Source organism: Cinclus cinclus, chromosome 27 (genome assembly GCF_963662255.1).
Source record: "Cinclus cinclus chromosome 27, bCinCin1.1, whole genome shotgun sequence".
Taxonomy (NCBI): domain Eukaryota; kingdom Metazoa; phylum Chordata; class Aves; order Passeriformes; family Cinclidae; genus Cinclus; species Cinclus cinclus.
In genome coordinates this window covers 6,451,973-6,471,711 of record NC_085072.1, presented here as the reverse complement: position 1 = coordinate 6,471,711, position 19,739 = coordinate 6,451,973, and the positions used below count along the sequence as shown (strand labels likewise).

At 48.5% G+C, this 19,739-nt stretch overlaps 1 protein-coding gene across 5 annotated transcripts in view; it reads right to left on the bottom strand.

Annotated features, from left to right (window-relative positions):
- Positions 1-7,836: 7,836 nt before the first annotated feature.
- Positions 7,837-19,739, bottom strand: part of KDM5B (lysine demethylase 5B) — a 55,729-nt gene continuing 43,826 nt past the window's right edge. For 3 of the 5 annotated variants that reach the window (XM_062509349.1, XM_062509352.1, XM_062509350.1), the window contains 8 exons: positions 18,918-19,056; positions 16,959-17,138; positions 15,953-16,111; positions 13,734-14,219; positions 11,745-11,856; positions 10,252-10,406; positions 9,263-9,592; positions 7,837-8,697 (listed from right to left, as the gene is read on the bottom strand). In XM_062509349.1, the coding sequence (XP_062365333.1) occupies positions 8,560-8,697; positions 9,263-9,592; positions 10,252-10,406; positions 11,745-11,856; positions 13,734-14,219; positions 15,953-16,111; positions 16,959-17,138; positions 18,918-19,056 (1,699 nt within the window). In that variant the 3' untranslated portion in view covers positions 7,837-8,559. Of the gene's footprint in view, positions 8,698-9,262; positions 9,593-10,251; positions 10,407-11,744; positions 11,857-13,733; positions 14,220-15,952; positions 16,139-16,958; positions 17,139-18,917; positions 19,057-19,739 lie in introns of all 5 variants that reach the window. The other 2 variants (XM_062509348.1, XM_062509351.1) reach the window with 1 other exon arrangement.

Sequence of the window (19,739 nt, the reverse complement as noted above, 5' to 3'; positions counted from 1 at the left end):
CGCCCCCTCCGCGGGCCGCGCGCGCCAAACGCACCGCGCGCCGGGAGGAGTGGCCGGGCCGGCACCTGCGCACAGCGCCCCCTGGCGGCGCGGCGGACCGCGGCGGCGCGGCCATCCCGGGTCGAGGAATGGCCCCGAGTGTCCCGGGCGGCCCAGCTCGGGAAGGGCCGGGAATAACAAACACCCCGTGAGGAGGGGCGGGATGGGCTGCACACGGGACCCTGCGGAGGCAGGGCAGCGCTCCTCTGGGACAAACCTCCTTGTAGTGGTTCCTGGGGATCAGCAGAGCCCAGTGCGGCAGCAGCGCGGGAGTGAGGCCGAGCAGAGGCAGGGACTGCGCAGCATCAACACCCTCAGAGCCTCTGACCCATTCCCAGCAGGGTCCGAAGAAAGGGACTGAGCAGCAGAACTCATGGGCACGGAAAGAGAGAAACCTGATTCAGGCCGGGAAACCTGTCCAGAAAATGGAACCCCTGAAGCAGGACCTTGGACTGGACATTGGCCAGACCGGGCTGCAGGAGCAACGTGCTGGAACTAGGAATGATGATTGACTGATTGACTGATTACTCTCTCTCCCCTTCTCTTTAAATAATCTCTTCCTTTCTCTCTTCCCTTTCCTCCTACCCCTTTATCCAAACGCCACTGCCATGGGCTCATATAGTGGATCAGGGATTAACACAGCAATTCCATGACAAGTGTATGATTTATTAATAAAACTTTGATTTTTTTTGTGGACCTTCCAACTTCTGTCCTTTTCCACCAGGAGCATCTAGGGATCTTGGGTGCTCCCTGTAAGGGTGGGCTGCCACAGTGGAGCAGGGGACTGGGGCAGTGCCCAGGGTCCTGTGGAACACCTGGAGCCCCCAGAGTCCAGTGGACCCCAGAGCAGGGATACCCCTGTGGTGCAGGGAACCCCTGGCCTGCAGGGACCAGTCACAGGGAGGAAAAGTGTTGAGTCCCTCACAACTGTTTTTCCCACATGTAGATGTGGTGAACACCCAGTGTGAGCCTTGAGGAACCCACCTGTGTTTTCTGCAGCTGTTTATTCAGGAAGTGTAAACAATTTTACAAAGTATTAAAAAGCTGTATTGACCCATGCAAAGTGGGCTTCTTACCTGGGGGATGATGATGGGAGTTGTGTTTTGGGATGGGGATAGCAGTTCCCACACACTGTGGGAAAAATACTGTGAGGTTTTCTGTATCCCCTGATGATTTGGTCATTAAGTCCCCAGGAGAATAACAGCGATTTGTCAACAGACACAGTCCAGTACCAGGAGTGAGCCTGGCAGCCACACTCAGAGAATCACAGAGTCATTCAGATTGGAAAAGCCCTCCAAAATTGTCCTTGTCACCAGCCCAGAGCATTGAGTACTGTGTCTGGTCATCCCTTGGACACCTCCAGTCATGGGGACTCCAACACAAGCCCCTTGCAATGTTTAATCACCCTCTCTGTTCAAGAACCTCTGTGCTGCTGCATGTGTACTTTCACACTTAGGCCACCTCCATTCTGGGGGAACACCTCTTTCCACTGAGAGCCCATCAACATTCCAGTCATGGTGGTAGATAGCTCTCCTTGCTCACAACACCTCCCGTTTGAAAGCTCTGGAGTTCATCAAGTGAGCACCTGGTCACTGATGTGCTACTTTCAGAAGTATTTGGGGTTTAGTCTTTTTCTTGCACTGTCTAACAATAAATGTCCAAGGCCAGGTTGGACAGGGCTTGGAGCCACCTGGGCTAATGGAAGGTGTCCCTACCCAGGGGTGGAACCAGATGAGCTTTAAGGTCCCTTCCAATCCAAGCCAGTCTGGGATTCTGTAATTCTATGCATGTAACTTTTGCAATCTGAGTTGAAGATTTTCTGTAAAAGCAGAAGGAGTAAGTTGAGACCCTACACAAACCCAAGCCTGGGTTCAGCTCCCTGCATGCTCCGTGAGTGTCCTTCTGCCCCCCACCCTGCAGCCCCATGGCTGCCCTGCTTCAGCTCTTCCCCTCTGCCAGCACAGCAGCTGGATGATTAGCAGCACAACCCACAAGGGCAGAACCCACATGCCCAGCACCAAACCCCAGTCCCACTGGAGTCCCCTCCTCATCCTCCTTGCCTGGTCTCCAGGCCTGGGCAGCTCCTGCAAGGACAGCTTCACATCAGCAAAGACAGCAGAGGGGACACAAAGTGCCTCTGGAAGTTCCTTTGTGCTCACCTGAGACACAGCCTGGGCAACTGTGGTGAAAGCAATCAATTGTCATCTCAGTTCCATAAACTTCCCACGCATGAAGTTAGATTTCCTTCTGCAGAAGTTGGGCTGGTGGGCCCCATCTTTTCCTCCAAACAAACAGGACCAGGGGCTCAGGCCATGCCCAGCATTGCCCATACCCCAAACAAGCTGTGCTCTCCCTGGCAGAGCAGACAGACTGGACAGCAGAGGCCATTCCCAACCAGAGGCATGGGCACAACCAGGCAGGCTGGGATTTTTGTAGCTAGAAAAGGACACATTTCAGTCAGGCTGCCCGACCCAGACTGGGCCCTGCCCTGAGCAGCACAGCCAGGGAGCTCATGCCATCCCTCTGTCATTGCTGGCCCCAGAGAGGTCTCTGCAAGGGGAATATTTTATTTTTCTCTCTTGTTCTTCTGAATCCAAAATGCTGCTTCTGCTGAAGGAATAAATACATATTTATATGTGTAACTTCTGCAAGCCCAGGGTCATCACTCATCTCTGCACAGTCCCAGGACTTCAGCTTAGTGGAAAACATAAGTGAGCTGCTACTGCATCAAAATCAGTGAGGCAGGAGGTCCAGATCTCTTCTCCCAGGAAACAAGGGACAGGAAAAGAAGCAGCAGCCTCAAGTTGCTCCAGGGAAAGTTCAGGTTAGATATGAGGGGAAAAAAGGTGGTCAGGCCCTGGCACAGCTGCCCAGGGCAGTGGTAGAGTCACCATCCCTGGAAGTGTCCAAAAGATGTGTGCTGTGGCACCTGGTGACGTGATTTTGTGGTGAACATGGCAGTGCTGGGGGCATTGTTGGATTTAATGGTCTTGGAGGGCTTTTCCAACCCTGTTGAGTCTGTGATTCTCTGATTCCATACACCAGGCTATCACTGGCTCTCAGTGCCAGCATCAGGTCTGACACATCTCTGCAAGTATCTGTTAGGAAGGGACAAAAATTATCAGAATGGCAACTGTCTCCTCTGCCTTACAAACAAATTGCAAAAAAAAAAGAGGATGTGGTTGAGGAAGAGGAGGGGTATCCCAGGGCAATGCCAGTCTAGCCCATCCTCCTTCTAGCTGAAGTGATGCATAACCACTCTGAATCCGCCAGCTCATTCTTCTATATTTGTAGAAACTTCATTTATTTGAATCTTCCAGGCTTTTCCAGGTTTGAATTCCTACACCCATTTGGGCATTGCACAGGCTCTTCACAGGTTTCTGCAGGGATCTGTCATGCAAAATCAGCACTCAGAGCTTGCTGGTCAAATACTTCTGCCTCCAAACCCAATCCCAGTTCTGGCAACCCTTCTGACCTTTTTTCATGAGGACAGTTCCCTCACCACAAAAAGACATTCTTGCTATGCAAAGGTATTTTATGATGAACTCCCTGTTTCTCCCTTTGCTGTTTCAGCTCAAAGCACAGCTCTGAGCTCCCCCTGCAGACCCATGCCAAGGAAGATGCCCACAGGAAGGTGGCATGGGACTACTGGAACCAGCAAAAAATACCCCAAGAAATATCAGGACAGCATATGAAGCAAGCAAAGGATCAGCCTGAGTTAGAAGGTGATAGCCCAGCCTGTTCCCAGCTTGAATAAAATTTAATTCCAGACAGTAACAAAAACATGAAAAGCCAAAATCCCAACAGACACCAAAGCAGCCCAAACACTTGACCCACGCTCTCCAATAGTGGTTTTAACTTAAATAAAGCCTGGATGATAGAGATACTGTTCAAGTGAATTCCACATGCTTTAGACAGGGGGCTGCTGGTTTTACTAATGCATGTTTAGAACCCAGCTCTTGCAGATTTCAAGGGAAAAGCATGCACACACAAATATTATATATTACATATTACATATTATATAGTATATAGTATATATAAAATCTGGCCCACTATTGTGATTAAGTGAACAGCTTCTTTCCTTTAAAACACTATTGTAAGCAGATTTTCAGAAGCTGAAAAACTGATGTGCACAAGAAGCCTTTGTGAAACTGTACCTTTGAATTTAGGGTACATCACTACTTCTTTTCAATCACCTTGCAGCAAACCTTCCTCTCAGCAAGCAGAATTTTGGACCTGGAAGTCTATCACATGATCACATGGGCTTTCCTTTATGTCATAAAATATTTGTTCCTTATACCCAAGGTCATTTTGCAGGAACTCGCTGATTCCCATCTTGTCTGTCTCTAAGAGCAGCTGAGTGTTGAACCTGCAGTTCCATTCTCCTCCTGTGGCTGCTTTATCTCCTCTTCCAGACAGACTTTTATCTCCATTGATGCTGCTCTCGGTGATGAGCTGTTTCTTCATGGACTGAGGTGTTCACATTCACAAGGAGAGCTCTCAGTATGAGACTTGTTGAAGGATAATGCCATTTGTCAGGGCTGGACTTCAGCCACTCTCTAAGAACAGCACACTCATTTCTAGATTCACAGAAGTGCCATCTCAGCTCTTTATGTTGCTGTGTGTGCATTCTGGAAACGGTTCCTTCCGGAATCCTGTGTGACACAAGACACACAGATGTCCTACAGACACATCTCCTGCAGCCAAAACATTCATCATTCCTGTTTGTTGGGTGTCCTGTGTGCCCTGTCAAGGTCCTGGCAGCTGAGCCCCTGCTGAAAGCCCCAATTCCCTGAGCTACACTCATCCTGGAGCAGCCCAAACACCCAGCAAATGCTCTCCAGTGTTGTTTTTATGTTCCATAAAGGCTGGATGATGGAGAATCTTTGGGTGTATTCCATGTCCTGCATCCAAAGGATAAGTTCATAGAATCTCAGAATCCCAGGCTGGTTTGGGTTAGAAGGGACCCTAAAACTCATCCTGTTCCACCTCCTGCCACAGGCAGAGACACCTTCCACTATCTCAGGTTGCTCCAAGCCCTGTCCAACCTGGCCTTGGACATTTCCAGGGATGGGGCAGCCAACAGCTTCTCTGGGCAACCTGTGCCAGCACCTCACCACTCTCACAGCCAACAATTCCTTTCCCATATCCCATCTGCCCCTATCTTCTGGCAGTGGAATCCATTCCCCCTTGCGCTGTCCCTCTAGGCCCTTGTCCCAAGTCTCACTCCAGCTCCCCTGGAGCACCTTTTAGGCTATGGAAGGGGCTCTAAGATCTCCCCAGAACCTTCTCTTTTCCAGGTGAACACCCCCAGCCCTCCCAGCCTGGCTCCAGAGCAGAGGGGCTGCACTCCTTGGAGCACTTAAATAGCTGGAATCAAAGCCCTGCCTCTTCCTTGGGTGAGTCACGGGTGCTGTGTGACCACACTAGGCTGTTCTGATGCTCCTGGGGTATGACACAGTACAGGGCACATCCCATGGACTAAAGGTGGCACAACAGGTACAATCTTAGGGTCTTGGCACACAGTACAGGCAGGCTTTAAACCAGAGTTTTCAGCCTCAAATCCACAGGTAGGGTTACTTAATTTCATTTTTGTCCTATTTCATGATTAAACTAATGTAGCAGCCATAAACCATTCTTATTGAATAAAGAATTAGGATCAGAGTAATCCATGAAGGTTTGATGTACTTAGTTGTTACATTATAAAACTAAATAAAATAAAGCACAGCAGCAGAATGAGGTGAGAGAGACCTTTTTCCTGTTCTGGCTTAGCCTTTGGAAATCTGGGGTGCACAAAAGGAGGGGTGAAAGGGACAGCTCATCCACACTCTCAGCATTTTCTGCCCTCGTCATCCTCCCTGAGCATGAGGAATGTGCAAAGGGCACCACAGCAGAGCCCACCCCAAAGTGAACAAATCTATCTCTTGTTCTGTTTAACAGAAGTAACACCCCGATTTCATCAAGTCTGAGTACCCACATGGGGATGAAACCCAAGGGCAGGGTCTGTGGCATGACAGGCACTGTCACCTATTCCAGCCTCCAGCCACTGTCCACCGGTCACAGATCCAGCAGAAAATAAGACACCAATCCTTAAGCAGTCCTGGGCTGCAGGCCCAGGTCATCCATGGATTGGGGGGCTCCATTTCTTGAAAAATTTCAAGCAACAATGTGGGCATTTCCAAAAATTCCACTCCAATTCTACTGCAGGCAACAATCCTGGTAATAAATGCTGCTGTTGGGACCCCAGAAGTCTCCTCTGACCCCCTCCGAGTCCCCAGACTGACAGTGGTTGGTCCTGTATGGAATCACCATGCTGAACTTAACTGCATCCCATCTCCTGTGGCACTTTTTGATAAACAGCCATTTCTTCAGTGGAAAAAAATAAAGGCGACACAGAGAAACATCTGTAATGATTCAGCTGCATCAGACACTGCCAGCTCCAGCTCTTCTGTCTGTTCCCTCTGAAAAGAAGATATTACAGAGCAATGTTTTTTCCCCAGCTCAGACTGGTATCTCAGCATTGCACAAAGATTCTTCCAAGCAAAAAGAAAAAAAGAAAAAAAAAAGCATTTCTCAAAGCATCATTTTGGTACTTAAATAAAAAGAACCAGTTATACCATGGAAGCATAGACACAGCTCATGTACACAGACTCAAGGCTCTCCCCCACCCTGGCACTTTCAGACAGATCACTTGGGCCAGGCTGAAGATTCTTCTAACAGTCAAAAATTAATGCCAAAAACACAAAAAACCAAAACCCTACCAAACCCCTGTGGGAGCAAATTCCTGCATAGTCCTCATCCCACCCACATATCCTTCATGTCACCATCAGCCACAGATGCTTCAAGGCTCTGCCCTACCCTACTGGCTGTGCACTTCTGCCTATAGTAAAAGAGGCAAAACTAACAGGGAAAAAACTTACCAGCAAATTCCTCCTGGTGACAAGTGGAGGGTACACCAAGCCCACCACGGTTCTGGCTGGGACAAGCTGTCATGGAGAGTGCTCTCCCCGAGAAAACATTTCCAGCCCTCCCATCTTCCTGGGCTCCACAAGTTCCACCTCTGGTAGGCCTTGAAGGCACGTCCCTGTCACCAGGCCACTTCCAGCTGTGTTCTACAGCAGTGATTGCTCTCCAAGGGATTTTGGGTGCAGCCCCATGTGGGAAGTGCCTTGTGGGCCTGAACACCCAAGCTGTGTTGTTCAGAGCTCCAGTCTCCTCCAGCAGCACCGTGGTGCCACACCTGCAGTGCCCCAGCTACAGGCCCTGAGCCTTTGTGAGAACCAGAAATCTCCTTATTCCTCAGGCTTCTGGGCTAAATGCAGGTGGAAGCAGGTGGAGGGAGTCCAGCCAGAGTTTGCTGTGGCCACCAGCCTGGGCTGTGCAGAGCCAGCTCCCTGTGGGCCACAGAGAAGGTTACTGTGGCCACCAGCCCCAGTGGCAAGGGAGGGTCTCTCCTCTGTTGCAGCTGGGCAGGGCTGGCAGGAGAAACTACCCCACACCTTTGCCTCCTGTGTGAACCCACTATTGTACCTTTAATTCTTCATGCACTCAACTGGCAAATAATCTCAGCTTTGGAAAATCTTTGCAAAAATCCTGGAAAAACTCTTTTTTTTTTTTTTTCTTTTTTTTTTTCTTTTTGGTGTAGCATTTTGACCTTCCTCCTCCTTCCAAACCTGAACAGACAAGAACGACCACAGCTTCGGCATTGCTTCTTTGGAAGGTGATTATTTCTTGGCTTAGAGAACCCAGCGATGCAGTGTGGATTCAGAGGGAAATAAAACTTCATTTCAAACTCTCTAAAAACACCAACATTTAATTTTATAACATAACCAGGGGTTTATTCCACAATATAAACTGCAACATTTGATACAAGCTACCCAAAAAAGGAGAAAGCCAAAATACAGCTGTGGCAATTACTTTACAGATTTTTTTTTTCCTGTCTTCTACATCACAGGGCCCTCAGTGACACTAGGATCTAACATTTGCTGTCTGTACATCAACCAATGCTAGAAGCAACACGCTGTTCAGTTGTCATTCCAGTCACTGAAACCAGACATAGAAGTTATTGCTCAGATAAATAAACCTAGTCTACGAAAAACAAAGTGGAAAAAAACTAAAGTCTCCAAAGAGTTAACAGAGTAAACAGGGATTTCCTCAAAAGAGGATTATTGGAAAATTCATGGTGCGGGGGTTTTGTTTGTTTTTGCACCCAAACCAAGCTGAATTAAATATGCCGGTAAATCCCAGAGGTAACTGAATGCTGTACAATAAAGGTGCATGTGTCAAATGCCTTCCCAATCGGTGGAAACCCCTGCAAACAGTCAGCATCTCAAACCTCAACAACCACAAACAGATCAAGGGAAAATACAAAAGTGTCAAAAATTGTTTTGAGTTCTGGAAAATGATCCCATAAGGATAGAAGTAGCACCATTTGCAATCTGGTTCTTAAACCAGCCCCTGTGGCTTAACTGAAAATCTGGGAACCTTCTTTACTCAAGTCCTGAAGGGTTTATGGGGGTTTTACTTCCGGTACTGGGCGTCCTTGCCGGCGCAGCTGGCGCAGATGTAATCCTCCTTCTCTGCCATCTCTGGGGAGATGCCCACACACACCTGGTGGAACCACTGGTTGCAGCTGCCGTCGCACTGGACCCAGTCGACCTGGTGAAGAGCAGACACAGAGATCAGAGCAGGGCCAAGCAAAGTCCCCCACACTTCTGGGTCATCCTGGGGCTCCTGGTTTAGTTACATGAGAAATGTCCTGTTCCACAGGTGGCGGGTGCTGGATATTCACTGTGCTTCCTGCTCTCCAGGGCTGTGGACAGGGCACACCCTCCCTTATCTCCCCACTGCTTTCCCGCCTATCAGAGACTCAATGTCCCTCTTCTCTATTTGCAGGGTGGATGGGTCTGAGCAGAGCCCCAGGCACTGCCCCCACCCACAGAGCCCATCCACACCTGTATCCCAAGAGCAGCCATGGACACAGTGTCTGCAGGGCCCCACCTGCCCCCTCCCACGGTGTGCAGCTGTTCTGATGCCACAGGGCTACCCCAGGGCAGGTGGGGTCGGTCCTGCCCATCCCAGCTGCACAGACATCCCTGGCTAACCCAGGGCCTCCCCCACCCCTCATGAACAGCTTTTCTGCAGTCAAACAGTCCCAGGGCAGGCAGCTCCCTGCCCCAGATCCCAGCACTCAGAACACCATGGCGGCTCTGACGCTCCTGACCTCATCCCCCTCGGGCTGGAGGCAGTTCACAGCTGGGCAGATGGCATCCTCATCCTCGGAGTCCTCCTGCTCTGAGAACGACGACGTGTCTGAGGGCAGCAAGTGGCTGTCGCTGGAACGCTGCAGCTCCAGGAGCCGCTCCCGCTCTCTCTCCACTTTGTTACTGCACTGATCCTTTGAGTGACTCAGTTTCAGTTTCTTCTTTTTGGGTGTTCTCATCTTTTTTACTCTTGCTCTGTTCTCACCATAGAAGCTCTCTCTCTCGAAACGCCGCTTCAGTTTTCTCTCCGTGTAACTCATCCCATCCTTTTTTCCTCTGCAACATTCATTCTATGGGAAAGACATTTTGGCAAGGTTGGAAGTATGCAGCTAGCATCCATTATCCTGCTATTCCATACACTGATTTTAGGAATAGGTTTAAGTACAAGTGCAGTGTTTGACAGTGCCGCATCTTCAGTAGCATGAGATGTGTAAGAGGAGCCAAGGGCAGGGGCAAGCCCCAGGGACAGAACTCAGAGAGAAAACCATCTTCATTTCCTGCCTGTGAGCCTGCAGCTTCCACAGCAGCTCCCTTGGCAAGCCTTGAAATAGGACAAGAGTCAAGCGTCCAAGGCCAGGATGGGACTTGGAGCAATCTGGTCTAGTGGAAGGTGTCCCTGTCCATGGCAAGGGGTGGCACAAAATGAGCATTAAGGTCCCTTCCAACCCAAACCAGTCTAGGATTCTGCAATTCTATGAAATCAGGACAAATGTATTTAAAGTACAGAGACTGACAATAAACATATATCTAAATTTCAAAAATGTATTAGGCCACAAATTGTATTCAGTTCTTCGTAACTAATTTCTTATTGACCTCTTGACTCCTTTTGCACAAGGAAAATGCATTTTCATTGAAGTGCAGCTACACACACAAACCTCTGTAAAGCCCAAGGGTTGAGGCAGAGCCCTTCCCAGGGTGCCCCAGCTCAGTGCTGCTGTTGGACACTTGCCTTCTCACTTGTGGCTGTGCTGGGTGACCTCTGCTCAGGCTGTAGGGCAGGACTCTGTTTCGTGAACAGGGCCTGGTACAGCTCCTGGATCTCAGGCAAAGAAACCTGCAGCAGCTGGGCTTCCATCATCAGCTCGTCCAGCTCGGTGCTAATGACTAGTGTAAAAGACAAGGAGACACAGCAGGAACTCTTCAGTGCCAGCACTGACAAGAACTGCACACATAATGAAAAATCTCTAGTAGCACAATAAAAAATAGTGAAAGACTTTAGATCTGCAACTGTATGAGTTAGTTCTTATCTGCTCCCTCTTGACTGCTCATTTTTAACAGCAGGGTTAAAAGGAAAGATAAAGGCTTGCACAGAAGTTCCCACACTGTGGCTCAGCACCCTGCCACGCTCCCATTCCCTGATGGTTCAAGGATAAGGCATTGCCAATCATTCCTCGCAAATTCTACTGCTTCAGGAGCTACAGGAGTGTGACAATCCCCTCACTACCCAACGAGTGGGTAAGATGAACAAATTGAGTGAGATCTGTACAGGGAGCCAAGAGAGGAGAGGAAGGAAGGCTGAGAGGATAAGCTTGGTGACAAGGTCCTGCTCTGTGGTCACTACCCACTGCTGCTACTGGCTCCAAAGCTCCTGCAGGGCTCTGAAACAGTCTCGGCTGGGGAGGCCCAAGTCTTTGCATAAATAACAGTTTATTAATACACTACAACACAAATATGAAAAGTAAACCTGGTGACACAAAGAATTGCCTTGTTTGATGTGGACTGTAACATTCCACTGAAATGGCTTTTATAACACCGGTATGGACTGAGCTGCACAGACAGGAAGGTAAGTCTAGACTTGTGTCCCTGGAGCATTATGCATGAAGAGAGAAGAAATGATAAATAATTTCTGACACAGTCATAAAATGATGCAATTCACAGATTGACTGTTAGCCCAACCCACCAAGTCTGAGGTGAGGATGGTCCAGAGCCTGTGCTGAGTGACCCCAGTAGAGCAGCCCCACAGGGGCTGGGGCAGCTCCAGTCTCTGACAGATGGACAGTTGTGCTGCAGCAAAGCTCACATGGACACGTGTCCTGTGCATTAAGTATCCCATGGCTTCCAGCACCACATCCCAGCTGCTCCCATCCACCTCCTACACTTCCAGTGGCCTCTCCCCTTTCTTTCCCCCTTCTGCAGCTTGGCTGGGGCACAGCCTGGGGGAGCTGTTCTCGTGGGAGGGCACCAGCTCTCCTGATTCCTCATCCCATTGTGCCACACCTTTTCATTACACATGGGAAATTTCTATCCTTGAGCAATGCACCCCTCTGCCAAAGCTGGACAATGAGGTCCAAAGTTGCTGAGGAGATGGAGAAACAAACACCTGTGCTATGCAGTCACAGGCCTGCTCAGTCATCTCAGGACACCCTCCCTGCACCACCAAACATGGGAGAAAAAAGGAAGGGGAAGAGGGAAACCCCCCAAACTAAAGTGAAGATTACAAACCATGAAGTGGAATGCAGTGCTGTCCTGTAGAGAATGGAGAATGCAAATACATGGTTCTGTTGTCCCAGTCATGAGGCATGGAGAATGACATAGCTCCAATTGTCTGTGACACCTAGAAAACAAAACACAGATAGTTTCACTAAATGTGGAGTTTGAAATGCAGAATAACTGTGATAGGATCACTTGTTTCACACTTGTTTCTCTTACAGCTACTGAAATCCCATATCTCACTGCCCTGGTCCAAAAGACTGCAGCCCTGCCCTGCCAAGGCAGGGACACACCAACAGCAAACCCTGCACCTCCTTGACACTGCCAGGGGCATCTCACCAGGAACCTTCCACAACACCCTCTGCCTCACTAACCCAAGCGCCTGGGCCCCTTTCAGAATATGGCTCTCCTCAATTCCCACTGCTGTTCTCAAGGGAATTTTTCAAACTCACCCACATTCCTCACTTTGGAAAGCGTCAAAGCAGCCCAGCTCCAATGGTTACTGAAGAGCTTCTTGTGGGAAAGTGACTGTTGAATTAGCCCAGATGACAGGGAAAACAGAACTGGGACAGAACAGGACAGCCATGTCCATGGTAAGACACTGGATTCACCAGAAAACACCTCAAATCCATGGAGACTGAAATTTCAGCTCACACCTGTGCTGAGGTGTGCTGGGGGCCTGGCTCAGAAGAGACCCTGGCTCACTGCAGGACCTGGTCAGATGCTCCTCCACTGAGCTTCCCAAGGACCTCTGATTTGGGAAATGTAGGACCTGGACTAGCTCAGCCAGAAATACCCTGATCTGGAAGGTTTCCTGACTTAAGGTCCAGACCCCCAAAAACAGTTACACTGCTCTGGGTGGAAGAAACCTCGCAGTTCAATGCTGAGCTAATGTCATCATACAAATAAAACTAAACTCACTGTGTCAATTTTTGGCTGAAAGATCAAAGTCCTGGCCAGTTCTTTTCAGCTACCCTAGCTGACCTAGCAAAATGATTCTTTCAGACCTAAACGACCAGTAAAATTCTCTTAAATACCTAAAGATATTTTAATTTCTATATCTTGACTTGCTTGCTTGAAAAATTTGGTCCAAAAGCCATTGTCACAGCTGGGTGAATGAGAAGCAGTTGCAACACTCTGTCAGGCATGTGTGGCATGGTTTATGTTTTAACATAAATGAAAGCAAAACCAGAAACACAGCCAAACTGTAACTGGATTGGACTAGTAAAACTCAGGTGTTTCAAAATGTAAGAGCAACAGAGTACATTCCATTTCGGGGCGTTTCATGTTCTTTATACAGCGCAGAGCTTTGATTTCTGATATTTTTTGCATTTGTTATCTCAGGAAAATTCTTTACTTAATTTCCTTCTTTATGTGTGCTTTTTGCAGAAAGATCTTCACTGAAAAAACACAACTCCCTGACTACCCCACCTGAAACAGCTGCTGTGGCTAAACCCAGCAATAAGAGCAGAATATTCAGCTTGGAAGGTCTAATGGGAGTGAGGAGAGGCAGCAAAGGATGAAGACACTTTGTTGAAAAATAACTTTGTCTAGAGCCAAGCCGGTAATGCACAGGACAGCTTGTGCCTCTGTCACTAATTCTCAACACTTAAAACTCTATTTGAATACTTGTAGGACCAGAATATAAAGACCAACTTAATAGCAAGCACTCCAGAAACAACTCAGCAGCTCTGTCATTAGTGGTGTCACAGAAGAGCACAGGAGCTGGAAGAGGAGAGGGGAAAATAGGCTCTTTGGGTGGAATTGTTCCTGGACTCCAGCAGAAGGGAACACGAAGCTGCTGCTAGGGCACACAACACACCCTGGTTGAGGGGCCCAGCAGACCCACAGCTCCTGACAGCTATGAAGCAGGAATAAACCCTCTGCCTTATCAGGATTTGTAGGGAGCCACAGCAGACCCAACCCCAGAGCACTGTCACCTCCTGTCCTCACAGACCCCAGAGCCCAGTGCCAGGAAGCCCAGCCCTGGCCCAGACTCACCTTGTTTGTCTCTGGCAGCTGGCCCGCCGAGGCTTGCCACCTGCTGTAGAGTAATCCTGAGCCAACTTTGTCCTGGATGCGTTTTAGATTCCCTGAATACAACATTTGTTGTGCTCTGTGCTGCCAGTTCACAGTTCTCTCGATCATGTAGCGCAGGGCATCCCCCTCGGGCAGCCGGACGCGGATGCGCTGCAGGGACGCCAGCAGCGGCAGGATCTTCTCCAGAGGCGGCTTCTGGGAGCGGTGGCAGTGCGGGCACAGCCAGACGCGCGGCCCCGGTGCCGGGCCGGGCACCGGCACGCAGCCGGTGTGGAAGAAGCCCCTGCAGAGCTCACACTGGATCATGGGAGCAGCCGGCTCCTTCTGGCACAGACACACCTTGAGCTCGGCGTCCTCCTCGCTTGACAGCGCCTTCACCTCATTCGCCGCTCGAAGAGCACGCAGCGCCTCCATCTCCCTCAGCCGGGCCTCTCCCAGCGCGGCCATCTGCAAGGAGACAAAGGATGGCATCTTCAAGGGAACACTGCTTGGTACAAACAGGGTGCCCTCTGCTCTGTCACCCTTCAGATGTGCCAGTCTCCAGGGCTTTAAACGCTGGAATGAAGCAGTGGGCCAGCAAAAGGTATTGGAGGGGCAGCAGTGAGGATGTGCAGTGGTGTGACTTCAATTTCCTTCCTGAGAGAAAAAGCTTAACCCTTTGAAAAAAAGAAAAAGGAAAAAAAAAAGAAAAAAAAAAGAAAAAAAAAAGCTTCTAACCCCTCCTCTGTTCCAAGCTTTTGTGTTTTGTACTACAAAAACATGGTCTGCCTTCAAGCAGCTCAAATCTTGAAGAAGTGCAAGTTTGGATTGCAGATAGTGCTCTGGGAAGCGTCTCTCAACAGTCTGACTCTGGATACTCAGAAAAGCTTCCTGGGCAGTTTTCACAAATGCAATTCACCTCTGACCCTCACTTTGTACATGCTGCCCAGTGCTCAGGGCCATGACCTGACCTATGAACTTGCTCTGGGGATTGTGAACAGCAGGCAAAATTCAGGCGTACCCTGGATGTATTGTTTACTCTTTCTGCAGATGCTCCTACAAATTCCTGTTTTCAGGAATCTTTAGCACTAGCTCCTCTAAAGACAGCAATGTATTTCAGTTCCATAAGGGTTGTTCAAACCAGCTACAACTAATTAATTCTATGCATTTTATAATGTATATAAACATACCGAGAAGGGTTTATAAATACATACAAAGTGGTTATTTCTCACACCATGGCTTTCAAGCATAATTCCTGGATTAAAATCAGCTCTGGAAAAATGAGAACTGTGTCCATCCTGGGCACACATGGCACCGGGGCATAGCACATTCTGATGTGCACACAGGTGCTGAGCTGGGTTGGGAGTGTGGGAAGGTTCTGGCTCCCCTTGTGAGTCATAAGCAACCCTGCCACACCGAATGACTTCCCTATCCTGGGTTCAGCCCCTGGGAGTACCCTGGGTCTCCTTAGGCAGGGATGCTGGAGTCAGAGGACTCAGTGTGACCCAGTCCCCACACTGCCATGACAGGGACACTGCTCCAGCTCTGGGGATCAGACAAAAGAGGCCAACACCAAAGCACTGAAAGCACAAGTTTCAAGTAGTTGCCATAGGTTAAAACTTAAATGTCCCACATTACATTACATTCAAGCCCCACCCAATGAGCCCCTACATTAGCCACAGGACATCATTACCTGGCTCAGGTGAAGGCTCTGCACTAGGTCTGCTGGAATGAAGCCCTTCCCCACCAGCAACTGAGCCTGCTCGACCCAGAGCAGTGTTTCAGTGACTCCATAATGCATGAGGTTTTCTTTAATTATTTAGAGTGTTTGCTTTAATTATAAATGGTGCTGGATTATATGTGTTCTTTGGGCTAAGACTTGGGCAAACCCTATCCCATTTTTAATAGGATTTAGGTATGGCAGGGGAAAGCAGGTCTACATATTTTGTCTTCCTGTGCTTTACTGAGCTACAGGCACTGCGTAGCAAAATGTGAGGCTGCTTAACGCACAAAGCAACACGTTTCCACAGAAAGCAATTTTGGGAAGTCTGAAGCAAACACAGAAAATGCAGTCCCAGAAATTCTGCAGAGCAGCACAGCAAGAACAGGGTGGAAGCCACACTCCTGCACAGGAGGCAATCATAAACAAGGATTCAAGGAACTCAGAAGAAATTCCAGTTAGGAAAGATGTGACCACATACCGCGGATGCAGTGTCCTTGCTTTCAGAGAGCACCCGCTCCAGGTCACTCAGTGTCTCCAGCTTAGTGCTTTTCTTCTTGCCACTTGGCACTGGCTCCTTCAGCTTCTTCTGCTTTCTCTTCAGACTGAGCATCCCGATGTCACACCAGGGACACAACACCTGAGGGACAGAACAACAGTGTCCTGCCTGCAGCAGTGTTACACTGCACCTAAGGCACCTTCCTGACTGTATGCAGCCACAGGCAACTGGTGAGAACTAGGGCTCCTGCAGTTATTCCATCAAAGATCTGAGGGATTAGGGTGAGGTTATCGGGAAGGTAGAGAGAGCTGGAAAGTTGGCATTTCAGTTTTGTAAAATGGCCAGACCCAAACAACCCTTGTGTTTCACCCAGACTGCTGTGGGGGAGATAGAGAGGGAGAGAAAGCCGATATGCGGAACAACCTCCGTGGGGATGAAACTGCAAACCCTGGGAAAGAGCAGAGATTCCAGGGGCTGCCCTACATTGCTCTCTGTCCTGACAGGAGGAGGCTCAGAGGGCCTCAGTGCTGGGCAGAGTGTACATTGCTCAAGGACTGCAGGTGCAGGACCACAGCTCCAGAGGGGCAGCAAACACAGCCCCAGCCTCAGCCCAGCATACCTGAACCTGAGGAGGATGGAGCAGGTAGGAACCTGTTCACCTGCAGCTCAGCCTGATGCACTGGAGTTAATCCAGTGCCACAGATTTGTCAATATTCCCATATTCATATGGAAAATGGTAGACACTGGCACTGCCTGCTCTTGTTAGCCACTGATTAAGAAGAACAGAGAAAACATAGCTAAATCTTAAGCATTTTAAAAGTCTAAAACTATTATTAGAAGTATAGGTCACTAACAAAAGTTATTAAAATAGTTCATGCAATCCTAAAGCAATTCTGCAAATAATATTTACTGCTCCCTCCTGGATGCACATTGAGTCCCTGTGCCTGTGCATGACTGACTGGGCTGATCTCCAATCCACACCTCTCACCTCCAGAAGGGAATACGGAGAGTTCTCACACAGGAACGTGTTTGCTGCACACTCCTTCCATGCCTGCACTTCAGCCACCAGGGCCTCCAGCCTGGGCAGGTAATCCAGGTGCACTGGGATGGATCGACCCCTCGTGACGAGCTCTGCCAGCGTGTCCAGCACGGGCACACGGCCCCCAACCTGCACAGTTGGAAATAAGGAGATGCTGGATGCACCCAAGACACAGCACTGCCCAAGTCACAGCAGTCACTGAAGGAATTCAGAACTTGTAAAAATGAATTTAATGCTCAGACAGCTCACTGACCTGCACTATCAGTCCAACATTTGTGCTGCTCCTGCACTTAATCATTGACTACCAGACAAAACTAACAACACATTTGGGGGCTAAGAAGCAAGAACACACTTGCCAAATGACCCTTTAAAAAGAAAACACAACAAAACCAGAGACTGCCAACAACATAAGCAGCCTCCCAGTCTCACACTGCATTCACAGCAGAAAATCAAAATAATTCTGAAATAATTAAATCATACAGTAATTAACACTGAAAAAAAGATCTCCAAGATCAATTTCAGCCATTAACCCAGCACTGCCAAAGCCACCACTAAACCATGTCCCCAAGTGTCACATCCCCATGCTTTTTAAATCCCTCCAGGGATGGTGACTCTACCCTGGGCAGGCTGTGCCAGGGCCTCATTGCTCCTTTCAATGAAGAAATTTTCTCCAGCATCCAACCTGAACCTCCCCAGGTGCAACTTGAGGCAGTTCCCTCTCATCCTGTTCCTTGTTCCTTGGGAGGAAAGTCTGATTCCCCTGGCTCCAGCCTCCTTTCAGGCACTGTAGGAAGCTACAGCACCAGAAGACAAGTTTAACCCAGGCTGTGCCAGGCCAAGAATGAGAACCACTTCCAGTATCTCATGTGACACTCAGGAGCAAGCTCCAGCCATTCCCTTGGCACCCCACACCTCAGGCAACACAGGTACCACACACCCAGAGTAAAGTGGCACAAGAGGAAATTCCAGAGGTAATTTCTAGAACAGGCAGTTGATATGGGACTGGAGAACTATTCACCAAAAAACCCCAACACCTCTAGCAACTTCGAATTCTGATGCCAAGAACTTCCTGCAAGTCACAGTGACTGCAGGCATTTAACAAATCCTTCACAAAACTGAAGCAAAAATTCTTGTCGTTAATAGAACTAGTTTTCCATATTCAGAAGGCAGAATTTCAGAGTCCAGACCAAGAAACTGGCAAATTCCAAGAGAAAAAAAAAATCACTCAAGCTCTTTCAAGACAGCCCTCAAATGAAACTTAGCATTACATTAATGTTATTCCTTCAAAATATTTAAATCCAGGAAAATTATTTTTTAAAATAAAAGTTCAAGAGAAGTTTTTATTTAAAAGCCCAATTTAGGCCAGAGCCCCTAAGTTAGATTAGAGCTCACTTTATAGAAAAAAAATTAGGACAAATGAAAATATTTGGCAATCTACACCAAAATGTGAAATCAGGGCTATCCCACCCTAGTCTGATCTGGGCAGTCCCACTGACACCCGCTTGAGCACTTGCAAGGCTGAGCCAGAAAGTACCTCTGTATCACCACTCTGTACCTCAGTGTACCACACAAAGATGTTATTAACAGGGAGTTTTTACTGAGCAACTGAAAAAAAGTGACCTGAAGGTGAAGTTCCATAATGCAGTAACTTTAAGTTTTTGCTAATAGCTGTTTCATAGATTTTACTGGAGACACTTAGTTGCAAAGATGAAGGAATACAGATCAGAAACGGAAGGAAGAATCAGGGCAGTGAGTGAGCTGCTCCATGGCTGAGGTAACCAACGTCCCAGACCTGGTGCTCCAAATCAGAGCAACACCAGAGCCCTGGAGGAGCATGCATGGGGTGTGGGGTGGCTCTAGTGACATGAGCAGGGTCACTGTTCCTCCCCAGCAGCCAGGCTCATGTACCTGCAGAGCCTCCACCTCCTGCAGCCAGTCCTTGGCCTTCTGCACCGCATCCTTCAGCGCTGCTCCGTTTGGGAGGTAGGCTGGGATCTCCTCCAGCTCCTTCACTGCTGCTGCCAGGCTGCTCAGGGACTGCCGGGGCCTGGGGGAACACAACAGCCCAGATGTGAGATGCTGCTTACAGCAGGGGCTCTTCCACTCACCTGGGTTATTAACATCAGAGGGCCACACCAACTGATGATGTTATGCTCAATACTGGCTGCACCCAGCAGAGCTGGGGGTCAGAAGCAGGGGAGGTTTAGAAATATCTGTTTGCTTACTCTAGACTCCTACTAGGAATATTCTCACATTTGCATTTAAGGGAGATTTACCTTTCATTAACTTTTGGATGACAAACATCCACCAAACCCCAGACCAGCACCAGCTAAGAGATTCTGCATTAGAGGGCTAAAAGCCTGAAACTGGCTTTTCTGTATTTCCCAGTTTGATTCTGAGGTTTTAGAAGTGTGCAAATACAACATAGCTCCCTATTGAATGTTAAACCCGAGCTTAGTTGGTGATGTGCTATATGAAGTTGTCTTAAAACACTGTGGCCAGTAGTAGGTAAGAAATGTTCCAATACTCCAAGTATGATAAAATTTTAAAAAAAAGGAATCTTGAGGTAAGAAACCCAGCATGTTAGTCTGTGCCATGTTCCTAATTTTTAAGTATACCGTGCTCTCCCATTTTACTTTATAAATCAGAAGATAAAAATCCCAAGAAAATTTTTCTTAATAAGGATGTATTTGGCTTATTTCCTTCTTCCCTGCACCAATTAATTTGGAA